The sequence below is a fragment of the Lynx rufus genome, unplaced genomic scaffold, assembly GCF_022079265.1.
Source record: "Lynx rufus isolate CCGP_SWC_20201006 ecotype Redwood Valley unplaced genomic scaffold, mLynRuf1.p SCAF_5, whole genome shotgun sequence".
Classification (NCBI taxonomy): Eukaryota; Metazoa; Chordata; class Mammalia; order Carnivora; family Felidae; genus Lynx; species Lynx rufus.
In genome coordinates this window covers 126,821,555-126,839,879 of record NW_025814867.1, presented here as the reverse complement: position 1 = coordinate 126,839,879, position 18,325 = coordinate 126,821,555, and the positions used below count along the sequence as shown (strand labels likewise).

Sequence of the window (18,325 nt, the reverse complement as noted above, 5' to 3'; positions counted from 1 at the left end):
ATTAGGATAACAACATAATCCAAACTCTCAATCCCATCTGCATGGTCATAGACTTGACCTTGACTTTGCCATCTCCAATAATTGTATTTCATGCAAAATTTCAGCTTCTCTGATCTCACCCTTCAGAATTAAGCCAAATCTTCAATCTTCAAATCTAATCCTTGCTTTTCTCTGCATCTCCATGACTACCAGAACCTTCACTGACATCATCTTCTGCTTGGACATTGCAGGAGCTTCCTAATTGGTCTTCCCCCATCATTGTGCAACTCATTCTCTACGCATATAGCACTCAAGTATCACACGAAAGACATTTTTTAAGCATAAATTAGATCATGTCACCTCCACCATTGCCCAAAAACCTTCTGTGGCTCTCATTGCACTGAACATATAATACAACATTATTAACCTGGTTACAGGACCCTGTATGATCTAGATCCCACCTAGCTCCTAGCTGTCTCCCTTACTCATATGCCATACTACCCATCTTTCATTTTCTCAACTATGCCCAAGTCTATCATTTCTCATGGCTTTTTGGATGTACTGTTCTTTCTATCCGAAATTATTTTTCTTTTGCTCTGTGTCTTAGTAACATCTACTTGTATTTCATTTCTCAGCTTGACCCCAATTCTTCTTGGCACCTGTCACAATTTTAACAGTGAAATTATTTGTATGCTAGTTGCTTATTTACTGTCCTCCTCCCCTCTCCCCATTATACTGTAATTTCCATAAAGGTAGAAACCATTTCCTTTTTGTTCACCACTGAATAATTATAACTAAGCAGAAAGCCAAGACAGACTTATTTTTGAAAAAAAGAAAAAACACATTTTTGGGGGTACCTGGCTGGCTCAGTGGGTTAAGCATCATGCTCTCGATTTCCACTCAGGTCATGATCTCATGGTTTGTGCATTTGAGCCCTATATCAGGCCCCATGCTGACAGTGTTGTGCCTGCTTAGGATTCTCTCTCTCTCTCTCTCTCTCTCTCTCTCTCTCTGCCCCTCCCCCATTCCCACATGAACTTACACAGGGCACACTCTCTCAAAATGAATAAATAAACTTAAAGAAAAAACACCATTTTTTGGATAAACTATATTTTGGTATTCACATATTTATTTAATTTCTGTTTAAAAACATTTTTAATGCCCACTTTGGGTAACAAAGAAACAGAGAACTTTTATGCCCCCCCCGAAACATGCAATAATAATTTATTCTAGCCGGACACAAAAAAATTTTAATTGATAATTAATGACAGTTTAAGATAACTTATATTGTATTAATTAAAATTAAGCATACTAAAAAGGTTTAGGTATGTTTTGTTAAATTTGTCACTAGTTTTAAAATACATACAAATGATTCTCAAATTGGTCTGTGTATGTGGGAAAGACTTCTAGCATTTAAGTCTTAAGTAAATTAGGATGATTAAAAGGAGGAATGATATGATAACATTGGAGAGGTAACCAGATCTAGCTTGTTCTTTTAATATTTTTTACAGACAGAACTCTTGATAGGAGGAGACACTGCCAAGAATTTCTCATAAATAACTAAATACTGAATTGATTTTCTGGGAGCCTCAAGGGGCTTTTATATCTAAGTATCAACTAGTGTTGAAAAAATCATCTTAGTACTTTTCAGCACGTATGAACGCAATCAAGTTTTTGAGAAAATAAAAGGAGTGGCTCATGAGACTGGTAACGGTATATGTAACCCCTAACCCCGTGATTACTGGATTGAATCTTGTCCAGGATGGTGTATCTAGTAATATTCAGCAGAAGAAAGCTCTCTGGTCAGATCCAACCTAGAGAGCTAACTTTTCCAATTCGTCTTTATTACACAGATATGCGTTCCAACATATCCAATGCCTTTTTTGGCTACCAAAGACCGAATATTAGTAAATAGGGAGTAGTCTTCCCCAGAGAATATATAGGGACCTTAGGATATCTAAAAGGATACCTCCCCAACGTTCAACAGTAGCTAACTGTCAGTAATGATATTACAAGAACACGTATGTATTTTTTAAAGTGTTCTGTAATAAAAAATGAAACACAAGTTTCCAAAGTTTTGTAAAAATGATCTCTGTAAGCGTATTACTTCTGACGGTAATTTGCATTTGATGGTTCATGGAGGTGGAGACCTCAGCATGGGACTGGTGTCCTTGCACAGGGTAAAGAGACCAGAGCTTTCTCTCTACCATGTGAGAAACTGAGAAAAGAACTCTCACCAGAACCTGACCATGCTGGCACCGGATCTCCACCTCCCAGCCTCCAGAACTGTGAGAAACAAATGTGTGTTGCACAAGCCACTCAGTACGTGGCGTTCTTGTTATAGCAGCACAAGCTTAGACAGGCAACAACAAAAGAATATATTCTGATTGACAGTAAACACTCAGGTCTTTAAGTAAACATAAAAATGTCACAGAATTTAGCAATACTGCCTCTTTATTTAAGTGAATAAATATATACATTAGGAAATACATGAATGTTATCCCAACTGTAAAAGTTATAAAAGTGAATTTTTCCATTTGTCGCTGCAACAAAAATGATTTCAGTCAACACTATTGAATGTCCTGCATTAGCACTGAGGATTCAAAGGTAAGGGTCAATTTCTCATACCATGGATTTCAACTCAAGGTGGAATTTAATATATTCAACACATTTCATACTCAACCAGAAATTAATTTAAGACAATTTAATTCCTGAAGCATTGTACTTACATTTTAGTATGTTAACACACATTTTTATTTTATTTTATTTATTTTATTTTATTTTATTTGAGAGAGAGTGTGTGAGCAAGGAAGAAGGGGAGAGGAAGTGAGAGTGAGAGTGAGAGAGAGAGAGAGAGAGAGAGAGAGAGAGAGAGAGAATTCTAAGCAGGCTCCATTCTAAGCACAGAGCCTGATGCAAGGCTCAATCTCATGACCCTGGTATCAAGACCTGAGCCAAAACAGAGAGTCAGGCACTCAACCAACTGAGCCACCAAGGTGCCCCAACACATATGTCATTAAATTTAAAATGAAGTGAGTCCATTTTTCAGAAGCATCCAGATCCCCTTTATATAAAAAGAATCTAGGTAACTGACAATAATGAGGTAAAGAGAAAAAAGGTAATGAAAATAATAGCACCAACAATTACATTTACGATTTATAATTTATGTTTTCTAATTATGTGATAGTCCCTGTGCTATACTTTATATGCATAATTTCATTGAATCATGAATCAATTCTGGAACAAAGAATCAGTTCATTTCAGAATATAAGTGGGCCAGAAAGTAAAAGATTACAAACTCATGAAACTAAATGACTCTTTAACATTCTTTCTTTGAATAATGAAAACAAAAATAAGATATAAAAAAGGTTTTAGAATGTGGTGAAACACCTGAAAATGGCAAGTTAAAAAAACAAAACAAATTAAGTAGAGGAAACAAAGATTTTTTTTTATGTTTTTATTTATTGATTTTGAAAGAGAGAGTGCACGGGGATGAGAAGTGAGAGGAGGAGAGACTCCTGAGTAGGCCCCACCCTGTCAGCATGGAGCCCAATGTGGGGGTCAAACCCACGAAACCGAGATCATGACCTGAGATGAAATCAAGAGTCGGACGGTTAACTGACTGAGCCACCCAGGCGCCCCAATTAAAGATGCAATATACAGCAAATTCAGCTTCAAAGATAAAAGTCTATCAGGGAACAGTGTGTGTGTGTGTGTGTGTGTGTGTGTGTGCGCGCGCACGCGCACGTATATAAAGTGTATAAATAATTCCAGTGTTTGACCATAATAGAGGTCATATTGTGTGTGTGTGCACACACACACTCAATCAATCAATATTTTAAAATATAATGGCATATTCTACTTCTACCTGCTCATCTGAACCATTTCACCTCTAGGAGTAATCCTTCCATCTTCCAAGGTCCAGAGTTTGGGAATACATACTATTGTACCTAGGTAAACACATGACTACTTAGCATGCATGGTCAATTCAGTTGTCATTTTACCCAAAGGAGGAAAATTGGAGAAGTCAAAATCTAAATCATTTTAAGCAGTACCATTTAATAATAATAAAAACAAAAGATGATGATATATTGAAAGTCATGGGAAAATATTACCTCAAGATATAAACATTCACCTCAAATTAATTACTATTAAAATGTACCCCAGTTAATAAAATCTGGGAAGACTTAATCTTTGATTAATTTGACAAAATGATTTTTTTTTTTTCAGGAAAGATAGTTCCCTGGTTTTGCTGCTAAGACAGCGAGCAGATGTCTGCCTGGTCTGAAGGGAATTTCTTTTCCTCAAGAGAAAACAGCTTAAATAGGAAACAAATAGCCATATGCTGGCTGTGCACTGCTTGGCAGATGACGTAGAGGGCCACGTTCCACGATGGAAAGCATGAGGGTCAAGGTTCAAATTAATTTTCCTTAAAATTCAATGCAATTACCCAAGATCAAATTACTTATGAAATATAAGTTGTGTCTAAGAATTGGGCTATCAATTTGTGCCAGGCATAGAATGGAGTTCTAAATTTAGTGAGTGATAATGGCGGGTATTGAAGAATGGGCCCATAAAATATTTTCCTAAACAGTTAGTAGACTCTTGAATAGAGTTAATACAAGGCAGGCAAGAAAATACTGCTTGCAAGCCCCTTTTAGAAAGCCTCGTTTGAAACTGAATTTGATAAAGTTTTCAGAAATCTTACAAACAGCAAGCATCAATATCTCCTTAATTTTCCAACTTAATGTCTCCATCATGATATATCATTCTTGGTTTGCAAAGAAATGTAAGAATTAAAAACTAAATTAAAAAAAATACAACTGTGAATAAAAAATTCTTTTCCTGTACAGAGATAAACTTCCAAAAGTTTCAGGAAACTTTAGGTGTAAGGACCATCATACATTTCTTACCATTCGAATTTTTAGAATATTAATTGTGTGAGGTGACTTTTTAATTGCATTGAAAGTGATTTTTCAAGGACAAGGAAGGAATACAGCTTTTACTACATGGCAAGGATAGGCACCAAAAGTCTGGCCAATGCTTTTCACTGGGTCTAACCAGATTATAATTGGCTTGTAAATTAAGAAAATAAAAATAAACGATCCTATTAAATAATAAATGCAATCCTTTTGGGGCATTATGTAAATGTCAATAAATATTAAAAACACAAAAGACAATTGTTATCTTTTCTTTACAGAAATGAAGATTTTAAATGGCATTCAATATCTTTTTTTTTTTCAAAGTTTGAGAGATTGACAATTGTTAGGAACCAAGAAATCCAGTTGTTGTTACAGCTGTAAAACTTGGTTTAAAGGCAAACGAAACACAAAAAAATAAATGTTTTTAAAAGCATTACCAACAACTGTGCTGTGAAACCTGTGTTGCCCACAGACACTTTTGTTAATGCTATTACTTTGGGCTACAGGATCACTAAGAAATTAGATGCAATCTTTGCCTTCCTGTGTCTTTGTCTTTCGGAAAAATAAGAATAGTTATTGAACTTCTGGTACCAAAACTAGGAAAATAAAAAAAAAAAAAGTAGTAATATTCTCCAAGAAAATATAAAACCAAAGTAAAACTGTACCTTACAGATTTAACCTACAAGCAATATGACCTATGGTTCCCCAGACCTCCCCTCCTCCAACCAACCCCCTACCCCTACACAACCTGGTTTATGTAACATACAAAAGCCTACCTTCCATTTTAGGACGCAAACATATTTTAGAATGGTGAATTAGCAGTAACCATCGCCTAAAATAAATAACTGAAATATATGTGAACTAAGTTACTACATATCTATTTGTAGTGCACTAAAGCCTGAGTTTACAAAATAAGTTTCCAAATTTTTTAAATACACAAAATCTATTTTAACTCAGAGCACTTAATTTTTCCCCATGTAACTTATGTAACCAAATAATACAATTTATCCAAATAAAAATATGCTTTTAATTAATGCAATTAAACAAGTATAAAAACTGTTGATAGCAAACACTACTCAAACTTTTTTCAGGGTTTAGAATAATTATTACCACTAATAAAAATCTTTGCTATCAAACTGTCTTTATTAATATCCAAATATATTTGCTAAATATACACTATCTATACATTCTGGCTTTATACATACATGAATTGTTACTGAGTATGATCTTAAAGCATTGTTTAAAGTACTTTAAATTTTACTCAGTAAATTATAATATTCTTTTTTCTCTGGAGCTTGAAACATTTTGGTGTATCACACTAAAATTTGTGACTTATGCATTCAGGGACTATGTATTTGAATATTTTACTGGTAAAAGTTATATAATGATCTTATATCTGGTTTCACTTCCATGATGGTGTATTTGTTGACTAAGACTGGAAGAGTATTTCCCAGAATGGACTCACAAATTAATGGAACGTCTTGCTTAGAAAAAAAGAATTTAACTGGAAACTAATAATGTCTTTTAAAATAGCTACACAAAAGCCAGATTAGAAAAACACAGCTCTCTAAACTCCAGTGCTTTAAGGGTATCTTGATCATCTGAAGTAAAACTAAAGGAGTTTTGAAAAAAAAAAAAGATCTAAGGGCGGCTGGGTGACTCAGTTGGTTAAGTGTTGGAATTCAGCTCAGGTCATGATCTCACAGTTCATGAGTTCGAGCCCTTAATTGTGCTCTGTGCTGACAGCTCAGACCCTGGATCCTGCTTCAGATTCTGTGTCTCCCTCTCTCTGCCCCTACCTGTTGACTTTCTCTCTCTCTCTCAAAAATAAATAAACATTAAAAACAATAATTTAAAAAAAAAGAAAGAAAGGCAAGATCTAGAAGGTAAGCATTTAGACATTCTATTTAAGTGTAACCTTTTCTAAAAATTCTGGCAATAATCAGAATTTAAGTAGAGTAAGAAATAACACAGAAACACAAGATGATCTTTTATATATCTATTGGTATACACTTCATTTATAAGGAATTATAATTTCAGGGAATAAACAATGACTCTGTTTTTCCCTCCAGTCTTCAGTTTCTTAACTACCAAGAATTAGAGTTGGCCTAGGTCATCTACATCATTTTTTGGGATTCTCTAAATTTGTTTTCAAATGTTAACTTAATTTTATCTCCACAGAGAATAAGCATTCTAAATATAAACGTGTCAGAAGTTAGAAAGGTATTAATATCATAACCTCAAAGATGACTTTATCAAAATATGTACATCCTTTTATAAAAACATTTAAACTTCTTTTGCCTGTGCTACATTTAAAGTTGGGATAAAGAAAAAGAGAAAAAGAAAAAAAAGAAAACAAAATAGCCTGCTACTATGATTACAACTTTTATACATCTCATCGATGTAGTTCTAAGATTTTCACTGGGAATCAAGGCAATAAGAGAACGTACATAAGTTTATGATGAAGTAAATGTGAACAGAGAAATATAAACTTGAGTTTCAAGTAAATGTTTTAAAAATGTGAATGGCTAGTGCTGACATAGTCTTCAATGGTTATTTGCATTTTTAGCTAATTAAATTTTATGCTCATATTAGACATCTTTGGCATTGTCTCATTGTAAGTACTACACAGTTCTGAGTGTGATCAACTCATCTAAATTCTTGGGAGCTGATTCCACATTAATAATCTGATTAAGTTGTAAAATCTGTTTCAAAATTCTTTGTATAACTGTGTAATTATCTGTGGATCTATATATTCAAGTTCTAGTTGAATAATGGAGATAATGTCAGAGATTATGAAACTGATTATATAATTAAAATTCTGAACATAAATTATATCAAAACATCAATCATCTTGAAAAATATTATATATAAATTTACATATAGTTATGTATTCAGGTTCACCTGTAATTTTATGTAAAGTGAATTAGAGATCTAAATTTCATCTGTCTTTCCAGCCAATCCCTATGTAATTCATATATATATATATATATATATATATGCATATATATGTGTATATATATTTATATATGTGTGTGTGTATATACATGTATATATATGTGTATATATATATATATATATATATATATATATATACATACACACACGCATACACAGAATGATTCTTTCAAGGAAATGAAATCCTCTGCCTACCTCTTAAATGTTTATTGGAAATAAGAGAAGCCCAATTTGCATTCAAACATATTACACACTTAGACTCTAGATATATAACAACTTAATCATTAGTCAACAGATCCTTTTTGAGGTCATTGCAAATGAGCTACATTTGGTATTTATGCATATAAACTAAACCATTAACTACCTAAGGATGACATACACGGGTTTTCCTCCCACAGTGCACTACAACAGCCGAGATAATAAAGAATGAGGCACATACATACATTTCTCTAGCTATAGTTTACCAGAAGTATAATATATTTCTAAGAATTAGAAACAGTTTAAAACCTTATCTATACCACCAGTTGAAAGTATTTCTCCAAATGAAGACAAGTGAAAAATACCCCATGCTATTCTTTTTAGAGAAACATACGGATATTCAATATATTTAAAAGCAACAAAGGAGAAGAACTAAATCGATTTCAGTGAAAATGTTCAACAGAAAGCAGCTCCAAATTAAAAATAAAATGGTTCAACAACTATGGGCAAATCCCAATTTAGCTTGAATAACCAGTTACAATGAAAACTATGAAAAAATTAAATAGGTAGAGGATCGTATTCAAATAGAAAGCTAGAAATTTTCCTCAGGTAAAGCCTGGGATACAGATTTGACTTTTTATTACCATTCTCCAGGCAAATGATCCCAATGTACCATTCCCGCTGTAAAAGCCCATTTTACTTACTAGCCACCTCCAGCGATGCATTATGGCTCACGGCCTCTCCGAGGTAATTCCTTGCTACACAGACGTAGACCCCTTCATCAGGCCTGCTTTTTCGTCCATGTACTATACGTAAGAAAAATAAAGATCCACTTGGCAGCAACATTCGGTGTGATCGAGGGTCATCTTTGTCCGTCTCCACTCTCTCCCCCCCTTTGTACCATTCGATAGTGGGTGTGGGGCGGCCTTCAGCTTTACAGTTCAAAGTTGCAGGTTCTCCTTTTGACACAATTAGGTCCGAAGGGTGTTCAACAATGCGAGGTGGAAAATCTTCCTGACGAAGACGGGAGCCTGCAGAAGAAGTGATGAAATATCTTCATATTACCACTTGGAAACAGTTACGGAACTTAGTTCAAAAGCCTAGGCTTGGGGCGCCTGGGTGGCTCAGTCGGTTGAGTGCCCGACTTCGGCTCAGGTCATGATCTCACAGTTCGTGAGTTCGAGCCCGGCGTCGGGCTCTGAGCTGACAGCTCAGAGCCTGGAGCCTGCTTCAGATTCTGCGTCTCCCTCTCTCTCTGCCCCTTCCCCGCTCATGCTCTGTCTCTCTCTGTCTCTCAAAAATGAATAAACATTAAAAAAGAAATTTATAAAAAAAAATAAAAAAATAAAAGCCTAGGCTTAAGCACTACTATGTAAACAGGGGATGATACTGACTACCCTGCCATCCCTATTTACTAATTAATCCTTCTGTTGTCCGCCTTAAGCACATCTTCCAATTCTTGAATCCTGTTGGCCCTCCACTTAGAAAGTGCTCTTGCTTCAATTTTGCCTGGACAAATTCTGTCTGCTCTTCAAATCCCTTGACCACAAATGCTTTCAGAACCCATCATCCTGTCTGTACAGACCACATTCTGTGCCTGTTTTCTGCAGAGGAATGTGTGAGAGAATTGTAGAGCATTACAAATAATTGTATGGATTCTGAGAATCTCCTTTGTAACTAACATCAATCAACACTTTAAAAAAACTATTCAGTACACTAGTGAAATCCATATTCAAATACATGATGAAACTACTCTCTATATAGATTTTTATATCTTCCTAAATAATAAAAGTATGCATGTGTGTACACTTTCCCAGAATTTGAATGAATTTCATTAGGTACCAATAATTATATGTTAATATTTAATATACTTCAAAGATGAAATGTTATATAACTGAGTTTAAATAATTAAATTTAACATAAAATGAAAAAGGACCCTGGGTGAGGGCCTACATTCTGTACCTTATGGATTACTTAATAAGTGAAGTCCTGAGTGTACATATCATTTAAATATTTCCTGTGTCTGTACTTTATTTTTTCCCAATGAGATTATAACTTTTGAAACAGGGATAAAGATTCATATTTTTTAATATTCCTACCATATTGCTGCCGCGGAAAGATTTAATATGTAAATTTCTTAAAGATTTCTCAAATGCAACAGCCCAAGGCTTAATTTAATTGAGCCCCAAACCTTGATCTTATCTAGTCATCCAATCTCAATGAATAATGCAAAGTAGAAACCAGGCTTCCTTGACACCTCCCTTTCTTTCCCCTATTTCTTAAATCAATCTATTCCTCTCCGTCTCCACAGCCAGCTACCAACCCAGATCAAACTACTATCAATTCCCACCAGGATTTAGGAAAGCTCTTAAATAGCTTCACTTCAGTGTAGCCAGATGAAGGCTTTGAAATGCAAATACAATCTGGGTTCTCCCCTACTTCAGGGGCTCTTAAAATAAACTCACTGCTCTTAAGATAAAGTCTTTAACAAGATCTACAAGAGTGTGCTCATTCCCCTATCTGGCTCTCCAGACTCTTCCTGTTCCACTTCTTTCTCTGCTTTTCTCCACCTTGTGTTACTTTACAAACACATTGTGATTTCTTCTGCCACAGGCCTACACCTGCCGCAGGGTCTGTGTTGGAAATGATCTTACCCTAGTTAATATCCACTTTCCTTTCAAATCTCTGTCCTCCCTGATCTTACCACAAAAATTAAATGACCCTTTTATAAACCTAAACACCACTATATAGTTAAGGTTGGTAAGAATGATCAGAATTACAATTTGAATTTTCTTGTTTGATGCTTTGAATACCATCTTTCCCATTAGTCTATAAGATCTATGGGTCTGATTTTGCTCATGGTTGTTTCTCTTACGCCTGGCAGAGTGCTGAGCACACCGTAGGTACTCAATAAATATGTGTTGAATAAATGAAAAAAAAATGAATGAAGGGCTGATGGAGAAGACCTATTTGAATGGAATGATCTGAGGCTTAATAATCATGTATTCTGTGAAGAGACATTAAAGATTTTATTTTTTAAATTGTAACCATATCCATACTATTCAACCTTTCGTAGACTCTGCATGGGCTGACGTACATCTCTAATTTGTAATTACTACAATTAATATTATTTTCTCAATGAAATGATCAAATGAATGATGAAATTAAAAGAGCATCTGCTTATATCAATCCTGAAATAACAAAAAGGATCATCTGAAATACTGAGTAATAGTTTTGCAATCTGAAATATTGAGAAACAGCTTTAGTTCAATGCACGGTATACGACATACCATAAATTCTTTAAATGAAACCGGGTTCTAAAGGAGGAAGAAATAAACCAGCAACATGGGGAAAAAATAACTTGGCAACTCATATCCTCTCACAAAGGCTATACTGAAGTCAAATGAAATTTAAGTTAGATTTTAGATTACTCAATTGCAAATGCTAGAAAATTTCAGAAAATAAAACATTATAATATATTACCAGCCTTGACTTTGACTGTAATTATGAAGGGTGGATGCAAATGAGAATCAACTACTGGGGTAATATATATTTAATTAATAAAGCATATCTTTATTTTAAATTCTGAAAGTTCATTTCAGATAGGAAATAGAGATGTATAATTTGCTATGAAAAAACAAAGAGGGGACACTTAGAACTGCCTGAGCAAGGAAGAGAAGGCATCCTGACACATAAAATTTGAGATGAGTCTTGAAGAGTAAGTCAAGAATAAAAGAAAGGAGATGATTTCACCCGGAGGCACAGCTACAAAAAAACATGATACACTTGTGGGACCTTCAGGGAGTTTGTATGGCCTAAGTATAAGGTGCATGTCAGAGATTAGCAAGTACGTGCCTGAAGAAGTAGTCAGAAGCAATAATGTGGTGGGCTTTGTGTATCAAGCCAAAGTTCTGGAATCTACCTGAAGGCAACAAAACATTTAATTATTTTAGGCACAGTCAAGTTTGGTTTTTTTTCTATTTTTTTTTAATTTTTTAACGTTTATTTATTTTTGAGAGACAGAGAGAGACAGAGCATGAGCAGGGGAGTAGCAGAGAGAGAAGGAGACACAGAATCTGAAGCAGGCTCCAGGCTCTGAACCATAAGCACAGAGCCCTATGTGGGACTTGAACTCACAGACCACGAGATCATGACCCGAACTGAAGTCCGACGCTTAACCAACTGAGCCACCCGGGCGCCCCGAAGTTTGTTTTTAAAGAGCTCACTACTGGTAGTATGAAACTGGACTATAGCAGGCTAAATTAGGAGGTCATTGGTCAGGAAATTTTGTTCTCTTCAAACAATTAAATTCTGAAAACTTGGACTTTGACAGAGCAGAAAACAGAAGAAAGAATCTAGAGATAGTTACAAAATCAACAGCGCCTGATCATTGGCAATAAGGGATAAAACAGAATTGAACAATGCACAGGATGGAGAGGAAGCACAAGGTAGAGAGATTCCAAGTTTGTGATCAGAGCAGTGGGTGAAGGGCAATCCCAATGAAGGTGGGGAATAAAACAGTGAAATCTGGTGAGAGGAAGGACAGAGGAGCCTGGAGTACTTCTTGAATATCCAAATGGAGATGACAAGGTGGCAAGTGAATATCCAAGTTGGACCTCAGAAAAGAATCTCAGCTTGAGCCATAGATGAGAGTCAATCTGGAGACTGAAACCATGGGAAAGAATAAAACTGTCTAGGGACAGTGTACTGAGGAATTAACAGCCAATTACAGAACCTGGAGATTACCCAGACTCCACTGAAGTACAGTGGAGCTCAAGACTCTCTGTGTCCGTAACCTGCAGTCCCGTATAGCTGGGCCACAGCTAGTGTGACTTCTGGGAACGGAGAACACAGGCCTCAGCTTTCCCCGGAATGTTAGCACGGCAGTTTTCAGTAAAAGAGTTTCAGCAATAAAATGGCTTCTGTATTACTAAAGGCTAAATTTTCAAAAATGTTCCTTGGAATCCACTTTCCCCAGATTGTTAATATGTATTGCTAAAAAAAAAAAAAAAAAAAAAAAAAAAAAAAAAGACCTGCAGCTCTCAGGGTCTTTAGTCTTGCTAAAGCACATTATGATGCGTACAAAGAAAGGTATTCATTCTATGCAGCACTTCTCAAAATTATTTGGCCGTTGAACCCTTCAGTTTTCTTTTTTCAGGATATCCTACTGAATTTTTTTCTAAGGAACACATTTCCAAAGAAAATATACTCTGTTAGCATATAATAATATGAAGAAAGAATGATTAGGGTTAGAAAAAAAAAGTTACTTAAATACAGAGTTGATACCTTTGAAGATCATAACAAAAAAACATAGAAATCCCACATTCCTCATAATGTATAACTTTCAGAAAAGGAACTTTCCAATTCCCGAGTGATATTTATAATGAGTAACTGGTTAACCTCCACAATAAAAATTATAAATGGCCATCATTTCATCACCAGAAAAACTGTAATAAATTATTCTTTATTATCAAGTCTAAGCAGAAAGGAAAGGAAAGAAAATGAAAACTAGCATTTATTATCCATCATCTCCTCCATCACATCTTTATGAGGTGGGCGTTGGATATCTGGTGTCCATATGGGGGAAGTGAGACTCTCAGCTGTCATTCAGCTGGAAGGTGGCAGTGCTGGGATTCAATCTTAGTCAAACTCTAAACCCTTGCTCTTCCCAACTATTCCATAAATACTGCTAGGATTAATTAGCTAAAATCCACAGAGAAACATGTTTGGTCTGTTCTGGATTCCAACACCGGAAGTGTTCTTTTTGAACGCTTATTTTTGAAAACGTGGATGATAAAAACAAGAAGTAGTCACACGTGGTGGCATCTGTTGTTCTCTCCCTATGCACACAGAGAACACCTAACTGTAAACCACATGATTGCATATTCCTTTTGCTCAGTAGAGTTTGATGATGAACAAATGGAAGTATAAAGCTTTTCTTCTATTGCGTCATCTTCTCTAAATAGGAGGTTGAATTTTGGAGTAAATATCCTTATACTGTCAGTTGTTAATACCTCAGTTCCTACACAACTCTTTGCACAATGAAAATTCAGTATCACTGGGGCATCCGGCTGGCTCAGGTGGTGGAGCATACAACTCTTGATCTCCGGGTTGTGAGTTCAAGCCCCACGCTGGGTGTAGAGGTTACATTAAAAAAAAAACAAAGATCTTTAAAAAATTCAGTATTACTGGTTCTCTAATTTTTCCTACCACCATACTTTGAGGGAAAAGCCTCTCATCTTCTATCAATAATTGACTCATTTTCGTAAAGGGAAACTTTAGAGAGTTATGCCAAGGTCAAATACAGAAGTCTACATGTGACTCTCAGAAGAACATAGGTTAGTCTTCCTCCCTAGAAGAGGTGTTCACCTCCACTGTGTCACAAAGCCTCTCTCTCTAATATTCTTGGTTCATTATTCATAAAAAGACTTCTCTCTTCCATCATAAACTCTGAGTTCCCGTAAGCCACCTGACAACCACCACTCTATTTAACGTTAATTTGTTGTTATTTTGGTTTGTTTGTTTTATGTTATAAGATATAAGGTTTCTATTACAGTCAGTAAAACCAACTTCCTATTTTCAGACAAACTTTTCACAGGAAACAGAAAAGTAACATAGAAGAGATGGTAAAAGAAGAAAGGGACTGGCAGAGTGAAGCTTTAACAAGGAACAAGGATGATAATGTCAGCTGCCCTCGGCAAGAATCCTGGTAGAACCTTGGGAATAGAACACAGTTGACTTTAGGCAAGGCCAACATCGGAGAAAAGGGCAAGGCAGAATTCCTTCAACAACTGCCCAGTTGGAAGATAAAATATAAACACGAGTGACTGAAATATCTAAATATTTACACAACCGCAGCTGGAAAAAGATAGACACATTAGTGCTAAGTATTTCAAGGAAATATATCAAAGTCACATGAGATTTATGATGAGGAAACCAAACTCTTACTTGGATGTAAACCGTTCCCTCCTTTAAAACATTACTTCTATAAGAACCTCAAGCAAGAAACTATTTAAAAGACAGATCTTGGTAATATTCTGTTGAGATATGCAAAACACACACATATGTAATTTTATTCTTTTTTCATATATATGTTTCTACTCTTTTTTCCTAGCATGGCAATAACATTCGTCTCAGGGTTTTGTTTATGTTTTCAAGTCTGCTTCTTCTTAGTAGATTGAATGAAACAGTATTTATTTTATTAACACAGTCTTATTTTGATCTGAATTTCTCTTTCATATTCTTCGGTAGATAAAAACTAGAAACCATTAAATGATTAAAATATCCACTTGTATCATATGTCCTATGAAAACATCTTACAGCACAGAAATGCTTGTAAAATTACTAAAAGCACAAGAGTAACAAGTTCAGTAATTCGCTGACAGATGCACAATGAATATTAACAGACAATTGGTGACATCTGTCCTAGGTGGGGGTGGGGGATTTAGATCTGCCTTGACAACAAACCTGTATTTGTAAAAGAACACCTATATTCTTAAAAGAGCCTTTGCCTCTTAACCTTTTTGTTCAAGCTCCATTTACATTTTAAGGAGCATACAGCCTCCAATTATTAACATAAATCTTATCATGGGCACCAATCCTGTAATTTTCCTGTCAGAATTTCATCCTACAAGGAGATATTTGTTAAAAATAAGAAGACAGCATCCATTAATTACTCACTGTGTAGCGAGTAGACTACTGACTCATACACATTTCCCAAATACTCACTCATCATTGGAATAAATATAAAAACAGACCATATCATGGAAAAAAAAAACAAAAAAACAAAAAACATAGTTTCACCTGGAACTATATGGAGGAAAGAAACACAAGGGAAAGAGAATGCACTAAAACAACTACATGATTAATGAATCATGCATTTTCTTTAGGTACTTTGTTTCATATTAATTTCCTATGATTGTAATTCTCCCTAAATAATCCCCCAAATCAGCTGAGTGTCATTGATAGTATCTGTTATCACCTAAAATGATTACCAAAATTGCCCAAAATGGAATTCTAGAAGTGAATCCCTGGTGTTTTTGTAATATTCCTACAGAATCTAATATTATATGGCTCCGTCCCAAGAGAAATGAAAAAGACTGACAGTAGAATAAGTTAAATTTAAAAAAAACAATATCGTTTGCTCTCCCCCCTGCTCCAATTTTTAATAATATGGAGTGTAAGTAGAATAAACTTTTCTGTCAGGGGACCCAAATACAGCAGAAGCTACTAAGGCATTAGCTGCAGAAATGACCTCAACTCACTCAAATCAGGCAGGATTTTTCCCTGAGCTGTCACTAAACGGATTGTAGGGTTGAAGTCAGTTAGCTGGGTTCATGCTTCCTATTCACCCTTGTAGTAAAATTTCCAATTAATATACAAACAGGAGAATTCTACCTTCTTCAAATAAAAATATTTGCATATGCTAAAGTCTAAATTTTCTCACCTATTCCTTAGTTTACCTATATATTAAGCATATATTGTATTAGGAATTGCTCTAAGCATTGGCAACACAAAGAAATATGAGATATAATCCTTGACCTTGGGATGCCCTGGTGGCTCAGTCATTTGAGCCTCCGACTTCAGCTCAGGTCATAATCTCATGGTCTCTGAATTGTATCTCCACCCTGGCTCTGAGCTGAGGGTGCAGAGCCTGCTTGGGAGTCTCTCTCTCCCCTTCTTGCTCTCTGCCCCTCCCCCACTAGTGTGTGTACGTGCGCTCTCTCTCTCTCTCTCTCTCTCTCTCTCTCAAAATAAATAAACTTAAAATATATATATATATTGACCTTAACAGCCTGAAATTCACCAGGAAGAAATAGCTTAGGTGAGGGGAAAACAAAAACAAAAAATGAAAAAATAAACTAATGTAGCACTTGTAGGGAAAGTTTCTTCAATCTAGAGAATGGACTCAGAGCCTGGATTCAAACCCAAACTCTTTTACTTCTTAGCTGTGTAAACTCAGATAAATTGCTTAACCTCTCTGAATGTTAGTCTCTTCATCTGTAAAATGAGTATAAAAATATCTCTATTTTATAGGGTAGCATAACCCCTAATGCCTTAAATATTACATTGACCCTTGATTGTGACCATTAATGTAGTATTAGAAATTGGCATAAACACCAATATTTACTTTTATGATTCTCCTCTTCATCCTCTCCTGGAATTATATTAGGATTTCTACTATTTTATACAGAAATCAGTTACTTTTTTTTTTTTCTAAATTTGTAAGAAAAGTTACAAACTAAGCAAGTCTCTAGTTTGGGTTGAGAACTCAACTCAAGATTCTTTCCCATTTACACATTTCTTGGCAAGATCTGGCACAATTCCAGCAAAACATCTATCAAAAGAGACGAAAAACAAAACTAGAGCATTTAGCCCACCCAACTTACTGCTCAACTAACAATCATCAGAATTCAAGTCTGTCTAAAGCTTTCTATAATAACATGTCCATGTTCCTTATGGAAAATATCCCATACAGATCCACTGAGATCATGACCTGAGCCAAAGTCAAAAGCTTAACCGACTGAGTCACCCAGGTGCCCCAAGAAAACTTTTTATAGATATACGAGGTATCAAAATTCACAAATAAACCTTTATTTACTAATACCTACCATAATGAACCAAAATAGGCCTGAAAATATAATAGCTTATTTCAGCTGTTAGAACCATCTTTTCACAGACAAGAAATTCTGAACAATATTTTAAACTGTGAAAAACAGTATTTGGGTGGTCCTGTGAATGTTTTTTATTGCTGGGAAACATAGTTCATCATAATATTAGAGTTTCAACATATTAGGACGGATTACACAAATTGTAATCATTAATCTACATTTCACATTTTTATATATAACATGGAAATTGCAGATGGTTATAAATTTAAGCCAACTATAACCTCAATACAAAGAACATGAGCGGACTTTCTTATTGAAATTACAACTCAAAAATACTCATACTGTATGAAAGAAACCTTGCTTACCAAACTTCCTCTGTCCTGAATTTAAATTTCCATGAGAAAAATTTCTATCCTGAAATTCACTTGATTTTTGTGTTTAAGATCATATTTTTAAGTCACAAATTGAAAGTATGTAGAGGTGCCTGGGTGACTCAGCCAGTTAAGCATCAGACTCTTGATTTCGGCTCAGGTCATGATCTCAGGGTCATGAGATCGAGCCCTATGTTGGGCTCCATGCTGACTATAGAGCCTGCTTGGGATTCTCTCTCTCTCTCTCTCTCTCTCTCTCTCTGTCTCTCTTTCTTTCTGCCTGCCC

General features: G+C 35.3%; 1 protein-coding gene across 1 annotated transcript in view; it reads right to left on the bottom strand.

Moving 5' to 3' along the window:
• Positions 1–18,325, bottom strand: part of ROBO1 (roundabout guidance receptor 1) — a 507,959-nt gene that overhangs the window by 321,671 nt on the left and 167,963 nt on the right. The window contains exon 2 of the mRNA XM_047100460.1: positions 8,762–9,088. Within this exon, the coding sequence (XP_046956416.1) occupies positions 8,762–9,088 (327 nt within the window). The remainder of the gene's footprint in view (positions 1–8,761; positions 9,089–18,325) is intronic.